At 31.7% G+C, this 26,847-nt stretch overlaps 2 protein-coding genes across 4 annotated transcripts; one reads left to right on the top strand and one right to left on the bottom strand.

Moving 5' to 3' along the window:
• Positions 1–199: 199 nt before the first annotated feature.
• On the bottom strand, positions 200–7,796 carry LOC139527576 (ribosome maturation protein SBDS-like). Its single transcript, XM_071323090.1, has 6 exons — positions 7,521–7,796; positions 5,349–5,478; positions 4,044–4,244; positions 2,168–2,252; positions 852–937; positions 200–385 (listed from the first exon to the last, which is right to left on the bottom strand). The coding sequence occupies exons 1-6, from the start codon at positions 7,646–7,648 to the stop codon at positions 260–262; spliced, it is 756 nt and encodes a 251-aa protein (XP_071179191.1). The 5' UTR covers positions 7,649–7,796; the 3' UTR covers positions 200–259.
• On the top strand, positions 7,774–25,258 carry LOC139527574 (clathrin heavy chain 1-like). 3 transcript variants are annotated; one of them, XR_011665384.1, is made up of 10 exons: positions 7,774–8,023; positions 10,143–10,253; positions 13,445–13,547; positions 15,778–15,930; positions 16,385–16,500; positions 18,457–18,621; positions 19,338–19,454; positions 21,911–22,084; positions 23,231–23,562; positions 23,676–25,258. XR_011665384.1 is itself a non-coding variant. In XM_071323088.1 (9 exons), the coding sequence occupies exons 1-9, from the start codon at positions 7,970–7,972 to the stop codon at positions 23,333–23,335; spliced, it is 1,098 nt and encodes a 365-aa protein (XP_071179189.1). In that variant the 5' UTR covers positions 7,777–7,969; the 3' UTR covers positions 23,336–25,258. The 3 variants fall into 3 exon arrangements, 1 of the variants encoding a protein (XP_071179189.1); XR_011665385.1 differs by having other exon boundaries at positions 7,777–8,023; positions 23,231–23,434; positions 23,665–23,885; XM_071323088.1 differs by having other exon boundaries at positions 7,777–8,023; positions 23,231–25,258.
• The last annotated feature ends 1,589 nt before the right edge of the window (positions 25,259–26,847 follow it).

Below are 26,847 nucleotides of genomic sequence, written 5' to 3'. Positions count from 1 at the left end.
GTGATAGCAATATACGACGAAAATTTTTTCAAAATTTGCGGTCGTATAAAAAGAGATTGTGTCAATGAAAAACATGCTTTTGTGTACAAAGATTTCTTCTTACCAATTTAATTGTGTAAAACACAGTATAATCGATGGGAAATGTACTTTCCCTTATTTATGTACTTTCCCTTATTTCATATAAAAATTCAACAGTATGTATATGTATATATTTATTTTGTATATATATAATAACAATAAAATGGTTGAATATTGCAGTTCACATCATTTCATCTCCTTCTTCCACATCTTTCAAACTTATTACTTCTAGCTGACCTTTGCCCTTTGTATCATGTCTCACAAGCTCATCTATTTCCCGAAAACAACCAGGGTCAACCAATATGACCTATAAATACAAACAGTAGTTATAATACCTGTAGGTCTAATTTCATGGTTATAAAACATAACTTTACTTGTTAAAAAATTTTCATTTGAAAGTCCTAACAGAAATATGATAGATAACAAAATCACAACATTTAAAGCCAACTATACAACATGTTTTCTCAATGTTGAAGGCTGTAATTGCCTATAATTGTTTACTACACTTCATTTGACCTTTGAAGGATAGTTGTCTCATTGGCATTCGTTAATTTTAAATAAACAACAAATCATTCTGTAATAATGTGGATTAATTTATTTTCGTGGGTACCAATTTTTGTGTTTTTGCCAATCTCTGTATTCAAGGTCTATTAAAACATGTTATCCATTGAACATTTGAATCTGTGCTTCACCTTTACCCAAGAAACCCACGAAAAAAATAATATCTAACGAATGATAATGAATCCACAGTATAAATAGTCTGAAACACTTACCATTTCCAAGTCACCATCAAAATCATCAGATTCAATTTTCTTTGCAATTTTTCTTATTTTCTCCCTAACTTTTTTTCCATCTTTGGCTGAAAAATATTTGAAAGATGATAAATATTTGTTTGGACTAGCCTAATTACTAGGGCACATATGGTTGGATATTGTCCCCATTGGGGTTGGAGATTAGAGCTGCTTCTTTGTATGACAAAATGAGATGTTAGGTACACAATTAGGTCATTTCTTTTACTATTTATATTGTTATCTTTGCATTATTCCACATCATTGAAAATTGATTGATTGATTGGTATTTAACTCCACTTCCAGCACTTTTGTGCTTTTTCAAGGCGATCAGTTTTTATTGGTGAAGGAAGCAGGTGTATCAACAGAGAACCATGACCTTCGTTTGGAAACTGACAATCCTAGTCAATTAAGACTAGGGTAGAGCTCATCTGCTACATGCAGGATTTGAAGAGACAACATTTGACGGGCTAGATATACAGTGTTCTACTACATAAGACCACTCAACCATGAAGGCCCTTCACTGAAAAATGTGTAACATATTTATAATATTAGATAAACAATCAAATGGCAAAAATTGAACCATGCATTTAATGGAACAATGTGAAAATTTAACATGTCATGTTTTCAGGAGCAAATCAGAAGCAAAAGACTACAAGAGAGTGTCCTGATATACCTCAATCTAGAACTACGACATATAAATGTTAATTTGATCAATTGTTCAACCATATTCAAAATTTAGAGAACCAAACCTATTTAATGCAAAGTTTAGTGTACCCCTTAATTGATTAGAAACACATATATTGCTGTAAATCAAATTATTTTTATCTAATGCCTTGTTCACACATACATTTAATTCGAATTGAAATCGAATTGAATGCGAATCAAATTCCCTAATCTCCTTCATACACTTTTCTTTTTTAATTCGAATTGTCCAATTCACATTAGAAATACGTTTTTGTCAATACAAATTAAAAGTTAACGTCGTTAGAACAATAAAGGGAAATTTGACGCGCATTGCAATTTGAATTAGAATTGACGTTAGGACGTAAAACATTTTGAATGCGAATTAAACTATCACTGAACTAGTATATATTTGTTTAGGGGCCAGTTGAAGGACGCCTCCGGGTGCGGGAATTTCTCGCTACATTGAAGACCTGTTGGTGACCTTCTGCTGTTGTTTTTTCTATGGTCGGGTTGTTGTCTCTTTGGCACATTCCCCATTTCCATTCTCAATTTTATAATTCAAATTAGTTAATTCGAATTAAATTCGAATTATGTGTGAACTCATCATAAATTACCTGGCACTGTAATTTTCAGCCTCATGAAAGCCTTTTGTATTTTGATGGTTTCGGTTTCTGTTAATTGCTTAATGACTTCTAATGCCTGAAAAGACAAATAACAAAAACTGCAAAAAAACAAAACAAATATAAAGCAAAAATCGAATGTCAACCAGGTGCTCCATAGGACACAGCTTTTTACGACTCCATATGTCGAACCCTGAACAGTTGGGGCAAGTATGGACATAACATTCAAGCTTGATACAGCTCTAAATTTTGATTGTGATCAAATTTTTGACATAATTTAGGTTTCTGACACAAAACAAATGTGAAGATCTTACAAATCTATTGTGCAATACTGTGAAATGAAAGATTTCTTCTTGAAACTTTTCAAAAATTTGAAATTTGAGACGCTTTAAAAAAAATTGGAACCCCCAAAAACTTTTTGAATTCCTCCTTGTAGCAATTAGCCCAAACTTGATCCCAGCCGTTCCATTGTAGTATGTGGAACCTTGTAGTACAATTTCAGAGAGATCCAAACACTTAAACACAAGTTATTGTAAAGAAACTAGAAAAATGCTTGATTTTAGCCCTTTTTTGGCCCCTAATTCCATCATGAATGATGGGGCAGTATCCCAAAAACTCAATCCCAACCTTCCTTTTTTGATTTGGAACTTTGTGGTATAATGTCAGAGAAATCCACAAACTTACACACAAGTTATTGTACAGAACCTACAGAAATGCTCGTTTTTGGCCCCTTTTTGGGCTTAACTCCTAAACTGTTGGCACCATAACCCCCAAAAATGAATCCAACCCTTCGACTTGTGGTAATAAACATAGTGGTAAAATTGCAGAGCAATTGAAATACTCATACACAAGTTATTATCCTGAAAGTAGGAAATGCTTGTTTTTGCTGCTTTTGGGCTTAACGGTAGGGTTCATTATCCAAAAATCAATCCCAGCCTTCCATTAGGGGTATTGAACCTTCTTATTAAATTTCAAAGAGATCCATTCACGTAAACTAAAGTTATTGTCTGAACACCAAATGTGTCTTCAGACGACGTAGATGACGACACAGACGATATGACGACATCATACCATTATACGATTCCAAAATTTTTTTTGCAGTCGTATAAAAATGATAACTGACATAGTTCCCTAAAAATTCAAAAGATGTCCTTATCATCATTTTTACACAATCATTGGACAACAGGTCAATATGTTTTAGACCTAGGCGTGTGGACCAAAAGAAATTTTGTTTCCTGTTTTCATCAATTTCATTTTCAAACGTTCAAAAAGTCCTTGTAATTTACTTATGAAAAAAGAAGACTGTGTCTGAGGAGAGTTAGCATTTTTCCATATAAAAAAGGGGAATAACTCCAGAACAGTAATCTAAAGCCAAAATTCAAACTATGCTGGAAGTTTTGGTTTTAGCAGTACATATGAATTCCATAAAAATGTGCATGCAGCAAACTAAAGTTAGAGTGTGGACACAAAATTAGGTCATACAAACAGAAGAACAAAAAGATGGTGGGTGGAAAGACAGTCGACGATAACACCTAATTCCCTTTACCAGGTACCTCAACAGGAGACACTCCCAAATATTTGTATGATTTTCAAATGCATTTATACAAACATTTAAGGCGGTAAACAAAACCATGAATAAAATTTATTTGGCTGGTTAAATTTTCTATAATTGTGACCAAATATTTAATATGACCTTTGACAAAAATATAAATATTTCAAAAAACTTGAACCACACACTTTATTGGAAAAATTTCATTTGATATATAGCAGTTGAGAAGCATAAAATACCTTTTAAACAATAGAATGTGATTAAAACTTTGAGCTGATTTTTTCAGGGTTATCTCCCTGGAGTGTCATCATCATCACCTACCTGCTGTTTTGTACTTTTGGTGGGTTTGACTGAGAAATGTAAATCTTTCATGGCACCTTCTATCAGTGTGACTGTATACGGTCTATTCGTGTCAGGATTAACACATTTATCTGCTACAGTTGTAGCAATGTCTCTAAACATCGATTCTAACTGGGCATGCCTTTCTTTTTCAGATACTTGTAACTCCCCTTTTGCTAAAATCTGAAATAGAGCACTATTGTTATCATTTCATAGTGCTTTACATTGTTTTTACAGCAAATGAGTCAATATCTTTTATAGCTGAAACAACAAGTTAAAATGAGAAATGTCAGCTCCTACGTCTTATTCATCTTCAAGATACATGTATATGAAAGATGTATTCTACACAGTACCACATTTGTATTAAAGTTCCTTCAACAAGGTAACCACATAATTGACTTTCTTTGACAAATTTGCTTTTTCTTGCTATCTTTTCTTTCACATATTTCATATTTCATGTATATGGAATCAACAAAATTTTAATAATCACATATAAATGATAGTTATTCTAGTAACGTGTATTGTAACCCTTCACAAAATGTATGCAGTGAAGGGTTGAGATCTCACAAAACATGTTTCACCCTGTCACATTTTTGCATCTGGTCCAAGTCAGGAGCCTCTGGTCTTAATCATTTGTGATTTTTTTTATTTTAGTTCATTTACATGTTGTGGAATTTTAATATGACATCCTTTTTTTTCACTGAACTAGTTCACATTTTTATTTTGGGACTGCTGAAACCCAGCTCTGGGTGAGGGATTTTCTCACTGCTTAAAAACCCATTGGTGGCCTTTAGCTGTTTTCTGCGCTTTTGTCAGGTTGTTGTCTCTTTGTCATATATATTCCCCATGTCCAAACTACAAATGTATTCCAAATATGTCATTCCAATTGTATTTCAGTGTTTATAATTTGAAGCTTATTTGAGGTAGCACATTATTTCAGCAAAAGAAAAATCAGGGATTTTTCTAAATTTTGCAGTTCACCAAACAAGAAATGTAATAATGATGTATTAGTTCATTGCATTGAAAGGTCAAGTTTTGGTTAAAGATAGTTTACAATGCAGTCATGGTCACATCTTTTGAAATTAAGTATACATGTTCATAACAATTTGAACTTACTATAACTTTTGACCTACAAATGACCTAGAGCATAACATAATGTCTAAGAGGTACAAATAATTCCTGTTTAGTCTCTGCTTTTAAATATTATGTTTTTTTTTTGTTTAAGCATTTCTGATGAAGGTTAATAAGAAAGGTGTATTGGAAATTGGCTATATCTACAATAAGTACCTGTAGGCATATTTCTGGTTGGTTATCATTACTGAAAGCTTTCTTCAGTATATCAGACTTAGCAACTTCTCCTTTAGAAACATTAGTGAACACTGTATGGGTCTGTAAAACTTCATCAATGTCTGTTTCACTGAAATTGAAATATATGTATTATGTATATATATATTTTGGTGATGATATATTTATTATTTTTAATTGCATATTTCTAAGTAGGCAAAAAAAATATGCATTGCCATGTGTGAATTACAACCACATCTGACAGTTAGGGGTAATACTTATACAAGCCATGTTTATATACTTGAGATGCATATAGATATTTTCAAATGGGGCCAGTTGGCAGACCTTCATCATGTTCATTCATCAGAATTCAACTACTTTTCAGTATTGGGGCCAGCTGATACATTTGTGTAGGCCTAAAATAATTGGAGTTTAACTATATTTCATAAGTGAGGGTATTCATGGACAAAAAATGATGGAGGTACAATGTACCTTCAGGTTGATTACAGTAAAAAATTTCACTGAAGAACGTTAACGTTAATCATGTTAATTTTTTATGCCTCATCATGCTCATGTAAATGTACACTTTCTTATAAACAATAAAAAATCCACCAAAAATGACAGTAACAATATTTATATCAATATTTGAGACCTCTGATGAATCATGATAAAAATATTTTGACTAATCACAATAAAATTTTAACCAATATATGACGCAAACAGCAGTCAGGGGACTTACTTAAACAAGTGATTTTCTAAATCACTGATTCAAGTAACATTATTTCCATAAAGGTTGGAAGTTAGAGTTGTCTTTCTTTAATAATCACCTATTTTTAAAAGTAGTACAAATTAATCACTAGAAGAAGTGATTTAATATTAGTGTTGCTTTAAATATAGAATACTAATGATCCAGGGGCTAATTTAATATGTTTCTAAACTTATCAGAACCAACATCTGTGTTGTCTAGGATGACCAGGTCATTTCAGGTGATGACCTTGTACTGAATCTAGGATAATGACATAAAAATCACTTGTTTAAGTAGCAGACTTCAATTTCCTTCCCAAAAATCACTTCTTTAAGTATCATTCTTTTAATATTCCCCACTAATTTCAACACCCCCGAACAGTGAAATTTTTATCGCGAACAGTAGAATTTTATTACATAATCTGAAAGATGAAACCTTGAACTTCACAGGAAAAATACTCCCACTGCTGTGAAAAATCTTTTAAGAAAGTATCAGTTCATTATGTAAAGCCATTATTATAGCATTTTTTAACTAAAATAGAATTTTCAGGTAAATGATAGCATCAAAGGCATAAACCTTGCTACTTAAAAGAAGCAAAAAGTTCATATTTTTTAATTTTACTAATTAAAAGATGTTATTTAAACCTATATGTTTAAAATTTTGAAAAAACTACAAAATCCCAATTTGTGACAAAACCTCGAATTTGCTACTTATTTCAGTAAGTCCCCTGACTGAACAGTAGCCGATAATGATCATTTGACGCCTGACATCAAAGTGGGTCTCATTGGGGGGTTCTGATCCCTGATCCCGCTTACTGTTTTGTAAGATTTCCATATCCCGCTTACACTACAGTATGTACGTAAGAAATTTTTATTTGTTTTGTGATTTCCCATATCCCACTAGACTTTTTTTCACGGCACAATAATTTGACTTTCCCATGTCATGCTTACAAAAATTCAGTAATCCCACGTCACTCTTAGACCCCAATTAGACCCTCGTCAAAGGGCATTACTACATTCATACGTGGGGCGAATTGGTTTGTACATGTTCTTCATTAGTCCGAGATTACTCTGACGTCCAACCGCTGTTTTGCCAGACAAGCTGGGGCCGTGGGACGTCAGGGCTCGTCCCATATGAAAAAGTGGATATTTGCCCACCCAAAATAATCTCGGACTATAGTTCTTCATGAGAGAGGGGCGAGTTAGTATGGTTATTAGAAAGAGGGGCGAGCTGGTAAAAATTTTGGGCAAATTGGACTGGGGCTTTTGATAGTTGGGAAAGTTATCATGGATTCATGTTTAAATATTGAGCACTGGACATGGATGGGTAGCTGAAGTATAAAAAGGGGGGGGGGGGGGTTGTAATTTTTTATAAGTAATTAAAATCAATCACAGATTTCTATCAAATGACTATTCAAAATTAAGCCTTACACTTTATTTCTCCATGACAATACTTTGTTTGGATAACATGCTATTTCAAATCTTTTTCCTCCCTTTTTCATCCGCACCACTGCAACATTGGTCAATCTTTTCTGTCCTGTCGGCTGAAAAACAGCCATTCTCCAATCTAGAAATTTGACTGATCAAAGATTTTAATTGCAACTGTCAAGACACGTCGAAGAACTAAACTTTTTCCAAAAATTGCCAAATATGAGCATTTACATGCTTGTCAGCAATACCGGAAGTTATTGTTTTTTGTACCGTTTGTGATTTCAACGCAAAAGAGTTCCTCTGCAGGTGCGCAAATGAAAATGATTGACAGTTGATGAATCAGGGATTAAAAGTTGCTGAGGATAAAGATGTAACTATGTAGGAGATACATGTAACACATATTTCGTTAAGGATCTTGTTTATATTTTTTCGATAATGGTGGATTGACAATGACAAACAACAACAACAATACACCTCCAGTATCTATTCATGAGTTGATACAGGTATAAATTATTTTTAGGTACAGTTTACAGTCACTACACTTGTATATTTCACAGGCACTTGTTTCATGAGAAGATAGAAGGAGGGAGCCTTAACCAATGACTGGAAACAAGTGCGGGTGAACTGGCATGCATGCTCAAAATCATTTAACATTTTTAAAACAATTATAACACACATTTGTTCAGTCATTAGAATAAGAATATTTTGATTTGAAGTCTGAAGAGGGTAAGAATGCCCATTACCATCAGGCGATAACAGTCCTATTAAGTGTTAAAATGGTTAAAATTGAACTATGATTCGTCAAAATGTCCTTATCGTGATTCTTCAGAGGTCTCAAATAATTGATGTTACGTTTATTCTTCAAAAAAATAACATGATTTGTCAAAATTTGTTGTTTTTTTAATTTTAAAGAGAGTGTCATTTTATCGTCATGCACAAACAATAACTAGTACTGTAATCAATAATTTGCAAGAATGTTAACCGATTTATAGTTATAAAGGTATCCCCAATACTACATCATTTGTACATTAACCCTCATTAAACATGTTTTGCATGTTAAGGGTGCTTTAATGTTTAAAGAATTACAGGTTTAGGTCTTTTTTATAACTGACATTTTATGTTGGACAGAATGTTTCTGTATCAGATATATAAACATGATAAATGATAAATGAATGAATGAATTATTTATTATCATATCTGTTTGGAAATTTCATTCAATACACTGAGTCAATACAAGATGATGCTAGCAAGTAAAAGTTTAATTTAGTTTATAAATTCTGCCACATGTAAGGTTCGAACTCACATCCTCACTGTTAACAGGCTAGTGATTGCTGATGAAGATGAACTTATACTTAGGGTTTTTGAATTTGTTAGTAGCTGGAGTTTGATGAAAAAAAATCATTTTAACTAAAAATATTGTATTGAATTACTCAGCATGATTACAATGTTCATGTTTCTTTTTTTGTTGGTTAAAATTGCTGTAATATAAGTGGCATTTTTCAGTTGCTATTATAAACATACATGTTCAGTGTGTTTCAAATTAAGTTATTGAAGTTGTTTAAAAGGATGGTCATTTCAAAATGAAAGAAAAAAAATAAAAGTAGTTATGTTGCTTTCTATCAATTTTCATGCACAATGCATAGAACAATGAGATTCACACAGAAAAGGCTAATTGTTAAAAAATTGCAAACACCCTCAAACATTTGTCAAAGTTATGTGTTTTTGTCTTACATGTAGATAAATAAAAACTAAGACATGTTAGATAAGCAAAAATGATCATCAAGATGAAATCTACGATTACCATATGACTACAAAAATGTTAGATAGTATGGAGTATGGAGGAAATCGTTCGACAACTTATTGGATTGACAACTTTTTCCAACCTTTTTTTGTGTTTTGTGGCGGGCAATAAGAAATATCATATATTAGTTGACACTGTAAGTTACAAAAATAATCAGCAAGACAAGATCTACTACATGTAATAATGACTAATAACACATGAAAAGGTGAAATTTCACTGATTTTATAATTATGGAGTGATTACCCTTAAATGCTTAAACATGTTAAATGAGGATTTTTATTTCCTCTTTTGAATTTTGAGAAAAAAACTAAGGAAGATAGAGAGCAATTAAGCAGATTTATTGATTAGCATTGCAAGATAAGAGATGTTTGTCATGAATTGATTCTATTCTCGTCTACAATGTCAAAGAGTATCCTTTGTTGAATTATAATGCACATAGGGATGTGAGGGACACAAGCTCTCTTGTTTTAAAACATTGTTAAAAACCTATTTCATTAGATTAAATGAAATTTGTTATTTTTATAATGTCATAAATGTGTATACAATTTTGTGGTTGGGAAGAATTTTATGAATTTTTATTTCTGAGAAACCTTAATCATTTTTCTTAAACAGATTTTGAAATTAAGTGTTATCTTTTCCTACATACAATGTACACATGACATAAAAATGATTTTGTTAGAAAACACTTACAATGTTCAGATTTTGATTTTTCCAGGATTCAAATCTTGAACTCCCAGTTAAAAAAATCATAGTTAATGTACAGGATTACTCTGAAATGTATGCCCTATAATTTATATTCTTACTGAATAAATATTTTTCAGCTGTCTAACATTGGGATACCCCCCGACCAAGTAACATGGAACAGAGTGACCATGACGTCAGATCGATGGATAGCCATTAGACACTGTAACAAGGAGGATTCTTCTTCTATGGTAAAACAAAAATTCAAGTTAAATTTTCACAAAATTGAAAGATTATATTTTGTTAGGGATAACTTGCATTCAAACTTTAAACATTATTTGTATACACCACACGAAATGGTGTATAATTATTAGTTAGTCACCCAAAATAATTGTTAAGTATTTTGGGGTTTTGGGTTGGGTTTTTTTATGCCCCTCCTATAATAGTAATTAGAGAGGTGTTATGTTTTCTGTTCTGTACATTTGTTCTTTCGTCTGTCCCGCTTCAGGTTAAAGTTTTTGGTCAAGTTAGTTTTTGTGCAACTAAAAACATAGTACACATGTTCCCTTTTGATATGATCTTTCTACTTTTAATGCCAAATTAGAATTTTGACCCAATTTTCATGGTCCACTGAACATAGAAAAATACTAGTGTGAGTGGATCAATCCGTGTACTATGGACACATTCTTGTTTCTTTATCATTCAGATACATATTATTTTATGAAGTACTTATAAAAAATGTATAACATAAAAAAAAATGATGAAATAGATTTAAGTTGACAATTTGAATGGATATGACCTGTACATCATCTTTACAGGTCCCATGGCCATCCATATAATAACTAAAAAATGAATAAGCAAAACATTGAAATATACGAATGAAAGAAAAAAAAAAGTGTCATAAATTCAATGTCTAATATATTTAAATTCCTTCTAAACTACTACAGAAATCTGCACTTTATTATTGCATCAAATTAATGTGAGAAGTGTAATATGTAATTGGACTATCGTGTTACATTATATATCACTTTAAATATACTTCATATAATGCATCCTATTGTCTTGATTGTTTTATATATATATATATGCTCAATATACTTACTAATGAGTCACTATGTAGTACAGTCAACTCCACTTTAATAATTGCATAATGTTTAAAATGCATAATTTGATTAATTGCATAATGTTATCCTGCATAAACGATTTCGTTGTATAAGATATGTACATGTATGATGGTCATTTTCCTAGGTGTACTTTTGTTCATAAAAAGGTTAAGTATCCACCATTATTTTAATAAAAAAAAGAAGAAGACAGTTAAAAATCTAATGAACCTGAAGGAATAATTTATATGGTCTTGATTTCAATGCATTCCGGACGCATATACACGTCTTAACATTTCAGCTCAATTTCACATGTAAAAAAACTAATAAGAAGAGTAATGTATGAATTAGAAAAAAACGTTGTTACACTTTTTCTTTAGTACATTCTCGCTATACCATGTATACCTTATAAGACTCATTTGATAGAATTTACCCATTAGTGTAACGAAGAGAAAATAAAATATCTATCTCATCAGCATTAAAACAATTTTATCAGACTCGAAAATCATCAAGGACAAAAGTGGTTTTTCAAATTAAGTGAAAATTGAGATAATTTGATTATAATCACTGCAGTGGTCGACTAACTATTTCCTGTATGTAATAACATGGGAAGGTTTATTTTTCTACGTTTATTGTCAACATCCTATTGTGATTATTTTAATTTTTCTTCATAATATCATTACAGTAAAATCTGTTTTATCAGTTATTTTATAAAATACAGTAAAATCTGGTTTACCTGCTCATTGCCTTTATTAAGGATACATCATATCATTCATTAATAAGGTGTGGGTTGTTTTCTCCTTGAATTTTGTTACCATTTTGTCTTGTATATAGCTGTAATGCATTAAAAAAATTGCTTACCAATTCCTCCCTTGTTTAGTTTTTAGTGTAAAAAGATATTAACATTTTAAATTGAAATTCTAGTAAAATATTTTAAATTTCTTGATAAAAAGTTTACTGGGTAATTTCAATCAGATTATCTATCAATTCATCCAATATTTCATTATCCTGAAATGTTGTTCATGTTATTATCTTTTAATTTTAAAAGCAAATACTCTTTAAAATGATAAGTCTTATTATTTACAAGCATTCCTTTGTTACTATTACTGTACTACTTTGTTTATCAAAATTATTAATCTGGATTAAGGGTTTTACGATTATGTTTATTATGAATGAATAAGTTTACATTGTACATATTTTTTTTCTTTCTCACAGTTGATATGCTTAACTATTTAGTCACCTTAAAAAATCACAATACAAACCATACATACTGTAAACCAACTTATTTTCTCTGTCTATGAAGAAATAACATAAAAAATTTGGTGCACTCTGAATAACGCGCGTGTTATTTCGAAAAGACAGAAAAAATATTACAGTCATTTCTTTTAATTTAATTCTAAATTCCACTTTAAACCGTAGAAAACCATGAAAAAACATTGATGACGTCACGGTCACATGACTAAATTATGTCTATGGGCTCATAACAAAATAACGTCAGCCAATCAGAAGACGCGTAACTAAATACATACAAAATTAAATTATTTTGCATTATACAGATTCTAGTCCATTTTGCGGCTTTTAAAATTCATTATTTTCTTATCCACTTGATGTACATGATTTAGATTAATTAAGATGTACTTATTCCTGACGATTTATATTCACGTTATTTTTCTACTCGCGAAAGTCATGAAAAGAAGTTGGTTTACATTATGTGTTGAATTCTTTCAAGGGTTCCATTTAATTTGTATGCTCATGCATGCAATACTTTTAAAAATAGAATACTTTCAAAAACTGATGAGGTAACAGCCTTTGAATTTTACTGTGTCAGATTTTAAATTAAAGTTATCATTAAGTCAAATTCGGTTTAATAGATGATGAATCCAAACAATTGGACTTCAACATTTCAGTTTCTTAATCAGTAAAATTGTTTTGACCATTAGTATATACCAAATGGGACTTGACAATTCCCCATAGCATACCGAATACATGTGCTTCTATTGATAGATAGATTTTTGGCAAAATTTTGATTTCTGGATATGAACTTTTGATCTGATGCCCAATTTTTGCTATATATGCACTAATCGTTGTTTGGAGAGCAAAACTGGTACCCACAAAGTGGTTGCTGATGACATTAACACACTGAGTTTTCAACCTGACATCAGTCATGTCAGTGTCTTGCAAACCCAATGGGATTTACAGAAAGATATTAAATTATTGTGAATCACCCATAATCACCAGCATTCAAGGTGAAAAATCTCTGTCAATGATGTTTTCTGACTAAATCACTTTGTGTGCACTGTACAACATATATCAAACACTGACAATACTAATTGTATTTCCAGGTAACAGTATTGAATCCTAAGGAGGGTAGTATATCGTATGTAGGACAGACCACAGCTGACTCAGTACAGATCAACCCCACTGAACCTGTCATAGCATTAAAAGGTAACAAGTCCATGGGCCTAAAGTATTTAATCCTAGATTTGTATTTCTGCTTTATGTTTTAAAGATTGTTTTTATGGTGAAATCTGATATATATAGATTTTTCAGGATACAAGTTTTAAGATATACATTTTTTTACTTCCAAACTATAAACTGAGATAAGATTAGGTATACATAGGAATACTAAAATTTATGATAAAAGGGATGATTTTTCATTTCCTATTGTTAATTATCCGTTTTTAGATGGTGACGTTCCCTTGTCACCATCTTACGGTGTTTATATATCTCAACTTGTACGATTCGCTCGTGTATGTAACAATGTTTTAGATTTTAACGAGAGAAATTTATGTATTACTGAAAAATTATTACACCAGGGTTTTCGATATCACAAACTAGTCAAAACATTTACTAAATTTTATCATCGGTATAAAGACATCATTCGTAAATATAGCTCAACATGCAGACTTCTAATACGTTCAGGTATTTCACATCCAATTTTTTATGGTAATATTCTTTATAAAGCACAAAGGTGTCAGTATTCACCTCAGAAACTTACAAAACCTTTGAATAGACTTATTAAGAAGGGATATAATTACGATACTGTTGTCAAGTCATTAAAGATTGCATATTTTGGCGTTAATATTGAGTCACTGATAAGGTCTTTGCATCGGAACTAAACACATTTATTCTAAAAACAGTTGTTGGCATGACACGGGTTATGTTCTTCTCATATATGTTATGATGGTATGATACTAAACCCCTAACGGGAAGGATTGTGCCTGATGTTCATATGATGAAATCATAATCTTTCAGTCAGTTTAATTGAAGTCTGGAGCTGGCAAAATTGTCAGTTAACTGCTAGTAGTCTGTAGTTATTTATGTATTATTGTCATTTTGTTTATTTTCTTTGGTTACATCTTCTGACATCAGACTTGGATTTCTCTTGAACTGAATTTTAATGTGCGTATTGTTATGCGTTTACTTTACTACATTGGTTAGAGGTATAGGGGGAGGGTTGAGATCTCACAAACATGTTTAACCCAGCCGCATTTTTGCGCCTGTCCCAAGTCAGGAGCCTCTGGCCTTTGTTAGTCTTGTATTATTTTAATTTTAGTTTCTTGTGTACAATTTGGAAATTAGTATGGCGTTCATTATCACTGGACTAGTATATAATTGTTTATATCCGGGTGCGGGAATTTCTCGCTACATTGATGACCTGTTGGTGACCCTCTGCTGTTGTTTTTTGTTTTTTATTTGGTCGGGTTGTTGTCTCTTTGACACATTCCCCATTTCCATTCTCAATTTTATACATAAATATATAAAAATATATTAAATATATAAAAATCTGTGTTATTATGCCCCTGCCGTAACGGAGGGGGCATTAAGGTTTACCCTTGTCCGTCTGTTGAAATCAAAATATTATGAAACTTATACACAATGTTTATTACCGCAGAATACATATCAAGTTTGAAATTTAGTGGTTTGACTTAAAACAGTTCTACAGTGTTCTAGAGTTATGCTCCTTTGAATTTTTCGTTTCCGTTCTCTTACTGTAGTTTGCCTCAATCAAATGATATGAAACTAATAAACCATGCTTATTACCACAAAATACAGACTAAGTTTGATTTTTTATGGTTGGACTTTAACCGTTCTAGAGTTATGCTCCTTTACAAATGGAAAAATTGCTGAATTGTTTTTTTTTGCTTCTCTTACTTGAGTTTGCCTCAATCAAATGTTACAAAACTTATACACAATGCGTATTACCACATAGTACAGTTCTAGAGTTATGCTTGATACTTTCGTTGCCCCTTTACAAATGGAAAAATTGCTGAATTTTTCATTTCCGTTCTGTAACTTTAGTTTGCCTCAACCAATGTATTGAAACTTATAAACAATGCTTATTACCACAAAACTCAGATCAAGTACAAATTTGGGTAGTGTCACTTTTATTGTTCTAGATTCATGCCCCTTTATAACTTTCATGACTTTATATGGTATGCAAGCAGGGGCATCATCTGTGTCCATGTTCCCCATTTATTTTGTAAATATTCTTTTAGCTCTTAAACTTTTTTTAATACATATACATCCTCGGCTTTCAAATATTCTTCTTTGAGCATTCCTGATGAAGGTTAATCCAGAAAAGTGCTTCACTTGCATGAAATTATTAAATGTACTGTTTTCACAATTATACGATGAGCATGATTATAAGTGAATTGTTTCTTTCTAATTGCAGCGGGGATACGATTTGAAGTATTCAATTTTAATACCAAACAGTTAATAAGTAAAACAAAACTGCATGATCCTGTTGTATACTGGACATGGCTGAACACAGAGGTCATTGCTATGGTTACAGAAACCCTGGTATATCATTGGCCAATATGGGAAGGTATGTTATAATGTATTTTACATAACAAAAATTATCAAAAATTATGGACAACACAAGAAAGCACACCAACAACTAACACCCGACTTTATGGTTGAAGCATCAAATGACAATTTTAAAGTCTTTGGTTTGACTCAAAAAGGTTTCAACTACTGTGGTGACTTGAACAATATAGTAACACACCAAAACAAAATAAAAATCAGAAACAACAGGTTACTAAGGTCTAATCATAAATTTAATTAAAACCTGTGATATTTGTGAAGGGCCAATCAATTTTTTAAAGTTCTGCTTTAAAGATATAAAGGATAACCAAGGAAACTTTAATTTTATCAAGCACATGAATATGAGTTTGCCACTTCTATTGCTATCATAATTAAGCATTTGCTAACAGTTCCTAGTATTGCATAAAATTGATCTTGTTTAGTGTATATTGATTAAATTTTAATTTTATTTTCAGATTGTGCGCCTGAAAAAGTATTTTTAAGACATCATCGATTAGAATTTACAGAAATAATAAGTTACAAGGCAGATCCCAGTTTAAAATGGCTGGCCATGACTGGTCTGATGCCTGAGGTACATAATACATGATTTGTTAACTATGCCAAGCAGTTTAGTTAATCCTATTTCTAGTATTACATTCACTTTCTGTTTTGAGACTAAAGATAGGAGTAAAGACACCAAAATTTTAGAGCAAATGACTTATTTGAAGTTTAAGAACCCTTAGTTCAATAGGTTCTAGACCTTGTTAGCAGTTACCCTTATAAAGTCATGATACAACACTAGTCCCTGGAATATCCTATCAAAGGGGAGATAATTACACCATGTACAGGTGTTGCCAGAATGTTTAAACATAAACTGAAAGCATATTTTTAACGTTAACTTTAAAATTTTCAGTTACTGTGAAAGTACTTTTATTCGAGGGGAACCAATTTTCGTGGCTTTCATGGATGACCTTATCAACGAATTTAAGTTTCCAACGAAATAAAACAACATTTGTCAAAATCAAGACATAATTTTGAAAGATCCCCATGTAGGTTTGTTTACTGATAATATGAAATGGGGAATATATAGAATACATTGTACATGTACTGCCAAATCTGAGAATACTATAATAGAAGTCACAGGGCAAACACAATATATGAACTATAACTGCAGGCATGATTATACCCATTTAATCTTTAAATTCTTAACTGTGCAACTTTTGGTCTTTTAATTCTCATAAAAAAAATATTTTTGATGGATGAAATTCAAATTTCTGGTATTGATATGCTATAATAAAGTGTTCATTTTATATCCTCATAATTATCGTACGGATGGGCAATAATAATTTCATGCTTGTCTTGCTTTTGATTACTTTTGAGACTTTAATAAACTATTGAATCTTGAATCTTAATACCGGTAGTTTTATTTTACCATTCAAGATATGTTTATAGCATTGTTTTCTTTAGGTGACATGTTTATGGCCTAATTAACACCTTTGATGGTGTTTAATCTGTTGATCACTTTTTCTCTGTTTAATTAGTGTCATCACTAGATTTACACCGGTCAATTTATACTTTGCAATTTCCTTCAATCCAGACAATTTGTTACCTTTGTTTCAAATGGATGGCTTTAATTTTTCAATTATTTTTTTTAGAAAAATAAAAACCATGAATTTAAAAACCCATGAACATGTAAATGTTGCTCAAACCACGAAAATTAATACCCACGAATTAAAGTACTTTCACAGTATCTTATAGAACATGACAAATAGAAAATATTCAGAATTTCATTTTTTTTAACTAATTTCATATGCTGCTTGTAGTTTTTTTCCATTAGCTAATTGAATTGACCATGTGCAGCCATATCTGCCTACCATTCCAGAGCAGTAGTGGTTAGTGCATCAGACTACTAACACAAAGGTTCCTGGTTCGATTCCCGTTTGGGATGGAAATTTCAGGAACTCAATTTTCGGCTCTCCCTTGACACCATCTGCGAGTATGGTATTGAGGAAACGATGATAGTCCGTCGATAAATGGCTGACACGTGTTAAGAGAGAGCCATATTTCTTGCACGTTAAAGACACCCTTGTAGATTTCGAAAAATAGTAGGCTAATGCCGCTACAAGGCAGCACTCGTACCCGCAAAGTGGAAAGGGATTAATATAAGTTGCAAAACTTGTTTCCCAATCCACTATAAATAAATATGTTTAAACTAAACTAAACCTAAGATCACTCCCAGATTTTGGTTGGGCTTTGTGTTGATCAGTCTTTAATTTTCTATTTAGTGTTTTATGTACTGGTGTTTTTAGCCATGACATTGTCATATAAAAAAGAAGATGTGGTATGATTGCCAATGAGACAACTGTCCACAAGAGACCAAAATGACACAGACATTAACAACTATAAAACTCCATACGGCCTTCAACAATGAGCAAAGCCCATACCGCATAGTCAGCTTATTTTCAATTTTGAGTTTGAATGTCTTTTTGGTATCCCACACCTTACTTTACCACAAATATATATTAGTAAGTGTATTTGGCCTTTTCAGGAGGAGAAGATATCAGGTTTAACACAGCTCTACAATGTAGATGAGGACATAACTCAGTGTATAACAGCCCATGCTGTATGTTTTACTAATTACCAGTATAATGACAATCCACTACCATCAACAGTACTATGTGCTGCCACCAGAGATGCAGTGGATATAGGAAAGGTAAAAAGTAAAATCACAAAAATACTGAGCTCCGAGGAAAATTTAAAACGGAAAGTCCCTAATCAAATGGCAAAATCAAAAGCTCAAACACATCAAACGAATGGATAACAACTGTCATATTCCTGACTTGGTACAGGCATTTTCCTATGTAGAAAATAGTGGATTGAACCTGATTTTATAGCTAGCTAAACCTCTCACTTGTATGACATGTAAAGCTGTATACATTACTTAGTAGCCCTTTTGAGAAAGTTCTCCCTCGAGCTGAATCTGTCTGATTTTCAGCCTCTTACATGTGCATAGATTTGTAAATAAGAAAGATTCCTCTCATGGTTGCATGTTCTTTCTAATATGAACAACAAAATTGTTTTCTTTGCTATGTATATAAAAGAAGATGTGGTATCGATGATTGCCAATTCAATGAGACAACTCTTCAAAAGAGACAAAATAACACAGAAATTAACAACTATGGGTCATTGTTTGGCCTGCAACAATAAGCAAAGCACAAACTGCATAGTCAGCTATAAATGTATGTTTCTGAATAGATCATAGAAGAAGTTCTATGAAATGAAATTAATATAACATTGATAAAGTTCATTGATCAATGTTTATATAGATATGAATTTCTTGCTTTTGATATTTTGTATATATGCCTTGTGCACATATTCCTGGCAGATTGTCAAAAGTTTTATTTTGAATTGCTTGATATATATTTTCAGATCCATGTAATAGAACTTGGTCCATACAAGCAAGGAAATTTTGCTCCCAGAAATAATTATGATCATGTGCAATTTTATGATGGTGCTGATACTTATGACTTCCCTGTTTCACTCCATGTAAGTCTTTAAACAATACATGTGGTAGCTGTAGATTAAGAAATTATTGAGTGGTTTTTATCACTGTGAATAATGCAACAGGTTTAGTATCGCTATAAGAACTTGCATCCATATATTTGATGGATATAAATTAGGGATGTCAAAAGATCTGAAATTTAATACTTGGATACTCGGTCATAATACTTGAGTACTCGCAAGTACTCGGATGAATCTTAAACGTCTATTGAAAGTTGAAGTTAGATTTTAGGTGGGATGCAGTGCTTTTGTTATTACCTTTCATAAACATATTGACGAAAGACAAACGTACTACAAACATAGCTTGCTCCTTTGTTTTTTGTGTCAATGAAACAATAAATTAACAACTGCCGTTTTTACAAATAACCTATCATAATAGCAATTATTGTTTGTGTACGTGTTTATGAACCAAATTTGAATAAAATCAAAATATTTTATAAGCAAAAATCAAAAATATTTTCATTTGATGTTGTTAGTTTATTTTCAACTTTTGTGGTTGAATGTCGCTATCATACTTTCCCATATCTCTAAATTGTAAATTAAACAATTATAGTTAAGCTTCAAAAAAAGAGTAATTAAATTAATTTAGATATACATCTCATACCAATCAGAAGTCTTGATTAACAAACAAAGGTAAGTTTTTACGGCTTGTGATGAGTTAATTATTAATCCATGGGGCGCACTACGTTTGCGCGCATTTGGGGATTAAAATGTTTTACGTTTGCGCGCAACTTTTGATTACATTTGCGCGCATTCATTTTACAGGTAAACTCAGGTAAAAATATAAATAAAAATTAAATTAAATTATAATTGACTATATATTTTTTTATTTTCATAATAAATATGACTATCAATTATTAATTTTGAAAATATTTGCTAATTCAAATTATATATTGTTCATTTTGAATTATGAAACCAATTATAAAGTCATCATTACACAAACTCCGTAGTTTAATACATGTAACTTCATTGAGAATATTTCAATATTTCAGAGTGAATGTAAACGAATAGTGATCGTTTTTAAAATAAGTAATTCATTTAAGTTAGTTTGTAAAGTTACACCAAGGCACAAATATGGAGTTTCGACACGTACCTACATGTTACAATGAAATTATCAATACTTTTACCTTTAGGATTAACTATGTTTTAGTATTTTAACATTTTTATCTGTACATTTTTCTAGGATTTAGTGCTTGTGCATAATAAAACGGACTTATTTTGCTTGAAATCCCACTTCCACCTCAACATGGGTGAGTAGGGGACCAAGACTAACGGAACGAGTACTTATACTTGTAAATAATTGAACTAATTATAAATAAATAAGTATTATTACCTGTATTATACCTGAGTTTACCTGTCATAAAAATGCGCGCAATTGTAATCAAAAGCTGCGCGCAAAAGTAATGATTTTTGCGTGCAAATGTAATGGTAATGCGCGCAAACGTAATGCACCGAATCCATGAAAGTGTTGATCTGTGTACAAACACCGTTAAAAATGTCTCTAATCAGTTGTGTAGGGTTCACCGCAGGTTACATTGATTTTGTGTTTGTTTTAAAATATGATCTGGTCAACAATTTCAGACGAAAGACTGTTAAACTCTCTTTTTTTTGTTACAAGGAGTGCACATGAAAATATTCCCTCAAAGGTAAGGACGTTGCTGATAGTATCCTCAGGATAAACATACTTATGTTGTTAATTGATTTTATTGAGTATTACGAAGGGGAAATTTCAACAGAACTAAAATTGAGTGGAAATGTGAAGAGAACTATCTCAAGATGTATAAAAAGCAAACGAGTATCCGAGTACTAAAACTGTACTCGAGTACTCAGTCTTCCGAGCGACTACCCGAATACTTGAGTACTCCTTGCCATTCCTAATATAAATGTATGCAATTGTTTTTTGAAATCGCAATACTAAATCTCACATAAGTATCCTTTCTTCAAAGATCACAATAATTTCAAAATTTACAGTAACTAATGTATTTTTATACATCTTTATATTGTAGATTATGATAAATAAGAATATTTGTCCAGTGGACATCATGTCCAACTTGCGGTATCATTTTCCTGTTCAGTGAATTGTGAAAAAGGCTTTAATACGGACAATAATTCAACATTTGATTTAAAAGCTACACATTATTTAGACTGTGTGAAACAAGTTTCAAGTTGATGGGACCTTGATTGCATGGCGACCTACCTTAACCAAAACTTTAACCTTTAAGCTACGCATAGAAAGTAAAATTGCAGTTGCGGATCCAGAAATTTTCATAAGTGGGGGCCCACTGACTGACCTAAGAGGGGGCCTGCTCCAGTCACGCTTCAGTGATTCCCTATATAAGCAACCAAATTTTTTCCCAAAAAGGGGTGGCCCAGGCCACCTGGGCCCCCCCCCCCCCCCTAAATCCGCCTCTGAATTGAGTAATTTGAATTTTATTTTTCAGGTTTCAGAGAAGTACGGTTTATTATTCACCATTACTAAATACGGCTACCTCTACCTCTCTGACATGGAGACAGCAGCGTGTCTTTGTTGTAATAAAATCTCCAACTTCATCATGTTTACATCAACCCTCAACACGGATACACAAGGAATTATGGGTGTTACTAGGGGAGGCCAGGTAAGTTACTATGGAAACAATATTCCTCATTGCTTGTAAGTCATATCTCAAGTCAATAATATCTAGAATGAGTCAATATAAAAAAAGATGTGGTATGATTGCCAATGAGACAACTCTCCACAAGAGACCAAAATGACACAGAAATTAACAACTAAAGGTCACAGTATGGTCTTCAACAATGAGCAAAGCCCATTCCCAAAATAGCCTATAAAAGGCCCCAAAATGACAAATGTAAAACAATAAAAACGAGAAAACTAACAGCATGATTTATGTAAAAAAAATGAATGAAAAACAAATATGCAAAACATCAACAAGTGACAACCATTGAATTACAGGTTCCTGACTCGGTACAGGCACATTCATACAAAATTTGGCAGGGTTAAACATGCTAGCGGGATCCCAACCCTCCTGTTAACCTGGAACGGTGGTGTAACAGTACAACATAAGAACAAACTATAAAAATCAGTTGAAAAAGGCTAAACTCATTAAATAAATACACATATTTTCTCCAGTCATCTTGATGATGTTCACTTTATTCCATTAAACATTACCTAAGCTGAAATCTTGTTTAATTAAAGATTGACTGTAAAACAAAAATTATCTATGAAAAAAAAGGACAAAAATATGGTGCATACTGAATAACATGCATTTTAAGGTTATTTCGAATAGACAAGAAAAAATATTAGTTATTCCTTATTACTTAATTCTAAATTCCATTCTTTAGGAGTAAATCATGAAAAATGTTAATGTTAGGGTCACATGACAAAATTATGTCTAAGAGCTGGTAGACAAAAAACTCTCAGCCAATTAAAACAGGTGTGACATTCAAAACTTAATTATATGTACTATATAGTTTTCTATGTCATATTAAAAAAAATCTATGTGTAGTAGATACTGTGAATTCAGAAATTATTGCATGCATTCATTATTGTGATTTTGTCATTTTAGACTAAAATGCTATTTTAATTTTTGCAATATCGTGAAAAATCTTGTTAAGTTCATACAAAAACATTAAAATGCGAGTTTAAATGATTGCGATTATAACCCTGTCGCATTTTTCGTAATAATAAATAATTTCTGTATTTACAGTACTTTATTTTCAATGCCTGTTGATCTTTTTTCTCATGTCTCTTTTATTTTTCACAGGTAATGACAATAAAGATAAAGAAGGAAGGTCTTGTGTCACATGTCAGAGACAAAGCAAAAAGAACAAACCAAGCGGACAGACTTGAAAAAGCTATCTCCTGTTAATAGTACCATTGTATTAGTATCTCATTTACCTGCCAACCTTTTACATCTTATAATACACCATGTTCAAATATACCATTGAAAGATCTTTATTTTACCAAAGCGATTTGAAGGAGTGGCTTATTATGATGGGTGTTTGTCTTGGTCAAGTCGTACAACTTTTACATCTTATACACCAAATACAGATATACCATTGAAAGATCATTATTTTAAACAGACACTTGGAAGGGGTGGCTTATTATGATGGGTGTTTGTCTTGGTCAAGTCATACAACTTTTACATCTTATACACCAAGTATAGATATACCATTGAAAGATCATTATTTTAAACAGACACTTGGAAGGGGTGGCTTATTATGATGGGCGTGAGTCTTTCATCCCTCTCTTGGTCAGGTCATACAACTTTTGTATCTGCACCATTGAACAGAGTTTTATAAATCTTTTACAGAATTTTACTCTCTTAGTGCCCTTTTGAACTGCCTATTTCCTGTCTTCGTCCAATGGAGTTCAAGTTACCTTTCATTTGACAAGGACATGTCATATATGCAAATTAACATCAGTCTCTAATTCTTTGGCAATTTCTGGGCTCATTCTAGCTTACTCTGCTATAAGGGTTACACTTATTGTCGACAGTTTTACAATGAGCTATTGTTAACTTCAATGTAATTTGGTATGTAGTGGAGAGTTGTCTCATTGGCAATTATAATACATCTTTTAATTTATATAATCAAAAGTATGGGGTTTTCTCATTGTTGAAGGCCTACTGTGACCTATAGTTGTTAATTTCTGTGTCATTTTGGTCTCTTGTGGAGAGTTGTCTCATTGGCAATGATACCACATCTTCTTTTTTATAAAACATGCAAAAATATCTTTTTAATTTAGGTAAGTATTCTGTGTTAAGGTCAGAAGGTTGGCAGGTATGATCAAATGAGGGCTATTCCAGAAAAAAATGTATGGAGGGGTTGGAAGGCAGTTTTTGTCAGCACCCACCACCCAGACAATTGTAATTGAGAATTATAGTGCATTATAGTGTGAAAAGTTGCTCTTATACTAATCACCCATGTATTATTAATACAATGTGCCTTCCAACCCCCCCCCCCCCCCATACATTTTTTTCTGGAATAGCCCTGATCTAATTATGCCAAATTAATAGTATATTATTGTATACTTTGTTTGTTATTGTTTGATATTAGAATGCCATATTTATTGTTTGTATGAATTGTTATTTATTATGTATGTATTGTTTTGTTTTCTTTGTAAGATCTTTAATCCTCATTTTATTTGACAGGAGATATTGTCTGATTATAGGGCTTTACTGTAAATGTTCTGAAATGGATATTATTTTTATGCCCCACCTACGATAGTAGAGGGGCATTATGTTTTCTGGTCTGTGCGTCCGTCCTTCCGTTCGTTCGTTCGTCCGTCTGTCCCGCTTCAGGTTAAAGTTTTTGGTCAAGGTAGTTTTTGATGAAGTTGAAGTCCAATCGACTTCAAACTTAGTATACATGTTCCCTATGATATGATCTTTTTAATTTTAATGCCAAATTAGAGGGTTTACCCCAATTTCACGGTCCACTGAACATAGAAAATGATAGTGCGAGTGGGGCATTCGTGTACTGGGGACACATTCTTGTTTTTACATTTTATGCTTAAGTTTTAAAATTGAATTTAGAGAAACTCAAATGGAAATGTATTGTTCTACTAAAATATGGTTTATATGTAAAATGATGGTAACAGTCCTTTTTACACATTTTTTTTTCTTCACTTTTTTGTTTGTGAAATATTTTATCTTTTAAACTAGTCTACTAAAATTAGTTTGATATGTAAAATGTCATGATAAATAACAAATACATAAAATATTGAAAACAGTCATATTTACACTTTTTTTTTCTCACTATTTTGTTAGTGAAATATTTTATCTTTTAAACTAGTATTATTAGGGACTTGTTATAGGGCTTTATGTCATATATCTTTGCAATAGATATTATTTTAGGGTATGTACAGTGAGTGGTATTGAATGCTTATGTTTAAGGTATAACTCGATACTGAATTTGAAACTTACCGACATCAATCTATTATTTTACTGTCTCAATTAAGTTTCAAAATGGAACAGAATATGCAGCTGTCTTATACCAAGACAAAAATTTAAATCATATTTATATTAAAAATATTTCAAAAACACCTGTTTGTACACACACAGAATTAAGTAATTTTGTAATGTGGGATGTCAATTTTTTACATAGAAAATGTTTTAAAGTTTTTATAATCATAGTGAATATTAGCATTACAAAAGGTCTAATTCCAGGTCACATTTTATTGCTTTTAAATTCATATTACCATATATGTGTTCATACCCATTTTGAAGAATTTATTTTGTAGTTCAGATTTTTTTCCCCATTTAGTTTTATATTTTTTGCTTAATATTTCATAATAAGACTGTCTCTAGGTTTTCATTAGAATTCAAGAGCAGTGACGATGTTCATTAACATTTTCCAAAATGATCCTTGCAAATCCATTTCAATTCATAAAGTTGAAATAAAAATCTTGGAAACTTTTTATGATAACATAAAAAATATGTTTTCATAGTCTCAGTAGCATTCACAAGCAGGGGATATTTTCATTTTTCATTTCCAAAATGATCATTGCAAATCCATTTCAATTCATAAAGTTGAAATAAAAATCTTGGAAACTTTTTATGATAACATAAAAAATATGTTTTCATAGTCTCAGTAGCATTCACAAGCAGGGGATATTTTCATTTTTCATTTCCAAAATGATCATTGCAAATCCATTTCAGTTTTAAAAAGTGGAAAGAAAATCTAGGAAACTTTTTATGATAGCATAAACAATATGTTTCTAGATTCTTGATAGCATTTTACAAAAATCATAGATGTTCAAAACGATCCTTTCAAATCCATTTCAGTTTTTAAAGTGGAAAGAATATCTGGACAACTTTTTATGATACCATAAACATATGTTTTCAGATTCTTAGTAGCATTTCATACCTGCCAACCATCACTATTTGCGGGGGATTTCCCCCATGGAGGCTCCCAAGAAGAAATTTTTTAAGAGCAATTTTGTCCACTATTTTAAAGAAAACAATTAATTTAACAATGGCTATATATGAGCTTGTTAAAGCACACAGAAACCAAAAAACCACATTCGAATATATTTGAAGGCCCCCTTGAAGGTTTTGTAGGACTATAAGAACCACCTTTAACGTAAAACCCCCATGGGCATTTTGAAAAGTTGGCAGGTATGTCATTTACAAATATTTGAGATGTTCATTTTCACAATTTCCAAAATGATCCTTGCAAATCCATTTCAATTTTTTTTTATTTTAAAGTTGAAAGATAATCTTAATATCTTTTATGTTAGCATTACATGTATATGAAAATCATGAGAAGTCGATAATAGTCTTTAAACTGAATAAGAAATACTTGTTGTTAAAACATTTTTTATATAAGTATAAATTTGTAAAATGTTTTGATTGTGGCAAAGAATTTAGAATTGTTA

Source organism: Mytilus edulis, chromosome 6 (genome assembly GCF_963676685.1).
Source record: "Mytilus edulis chromosome 6, xbMytEdul2.2, whole genome shotgun sequence".
Lineage (NCBI taxonomy): Eukaryota > Metazoa > Mollusca > Bivalvia > Mytilida > Mytilidae > Mytilus > Mytilus edulis.
The sequence above is the reverse complement of the archived record's forward strand: the minus strand, read 5'-3'. Positions and strand labels throughout refer to the sequence as shown.

Excerpts from the sequence above, each read along its gene's own strand:
- LOC139527574 (XM_071323088.1), top strand. The coding sequence starts at position 7,970 with ATGACAAACAACAACAACAATACACCTCCAGTATCTATTCATGAGTTG. Across the intron at positions 16,501-18,456 it reads TGACTGGTCTGATGCCTGAG|GAGGAGAAGATATCAGGTTT; the intron begins GTACATAATACA and ends TGGCCTTTTCAG. Across the intron at positions 18,622-19,337 it reads ATGCAGTGGATATAGGAAAG|ATCCATGTAATAGAACTTGG; the intron begins GTAAAAAGTAAA and ends ATATATTTTCAG.
- LOC139527576 (XM_071323090.1), bottom strand. The coding sequence starts at position 7,648 with ATGGCTGTTTTTCAGCCGACAGGACAGAAAAGATTGACCAATGTTGCA. Across the intron at positions 5,479-7,520 it reads TTGTCATGGAGAAATAAAGT|TGAAACAGACATTGATGAAG; the intron begins GTAAGGCTTAAT and ends TTTCAATTTCAG. Across the intron at positions 938-2,167 it reads GCTGAAAATTACAGTGCCAG|CCAAAGATGGAAAAAAAGTT; the intron begins GTAATTTATGAT and ends AATATTTTTCAG.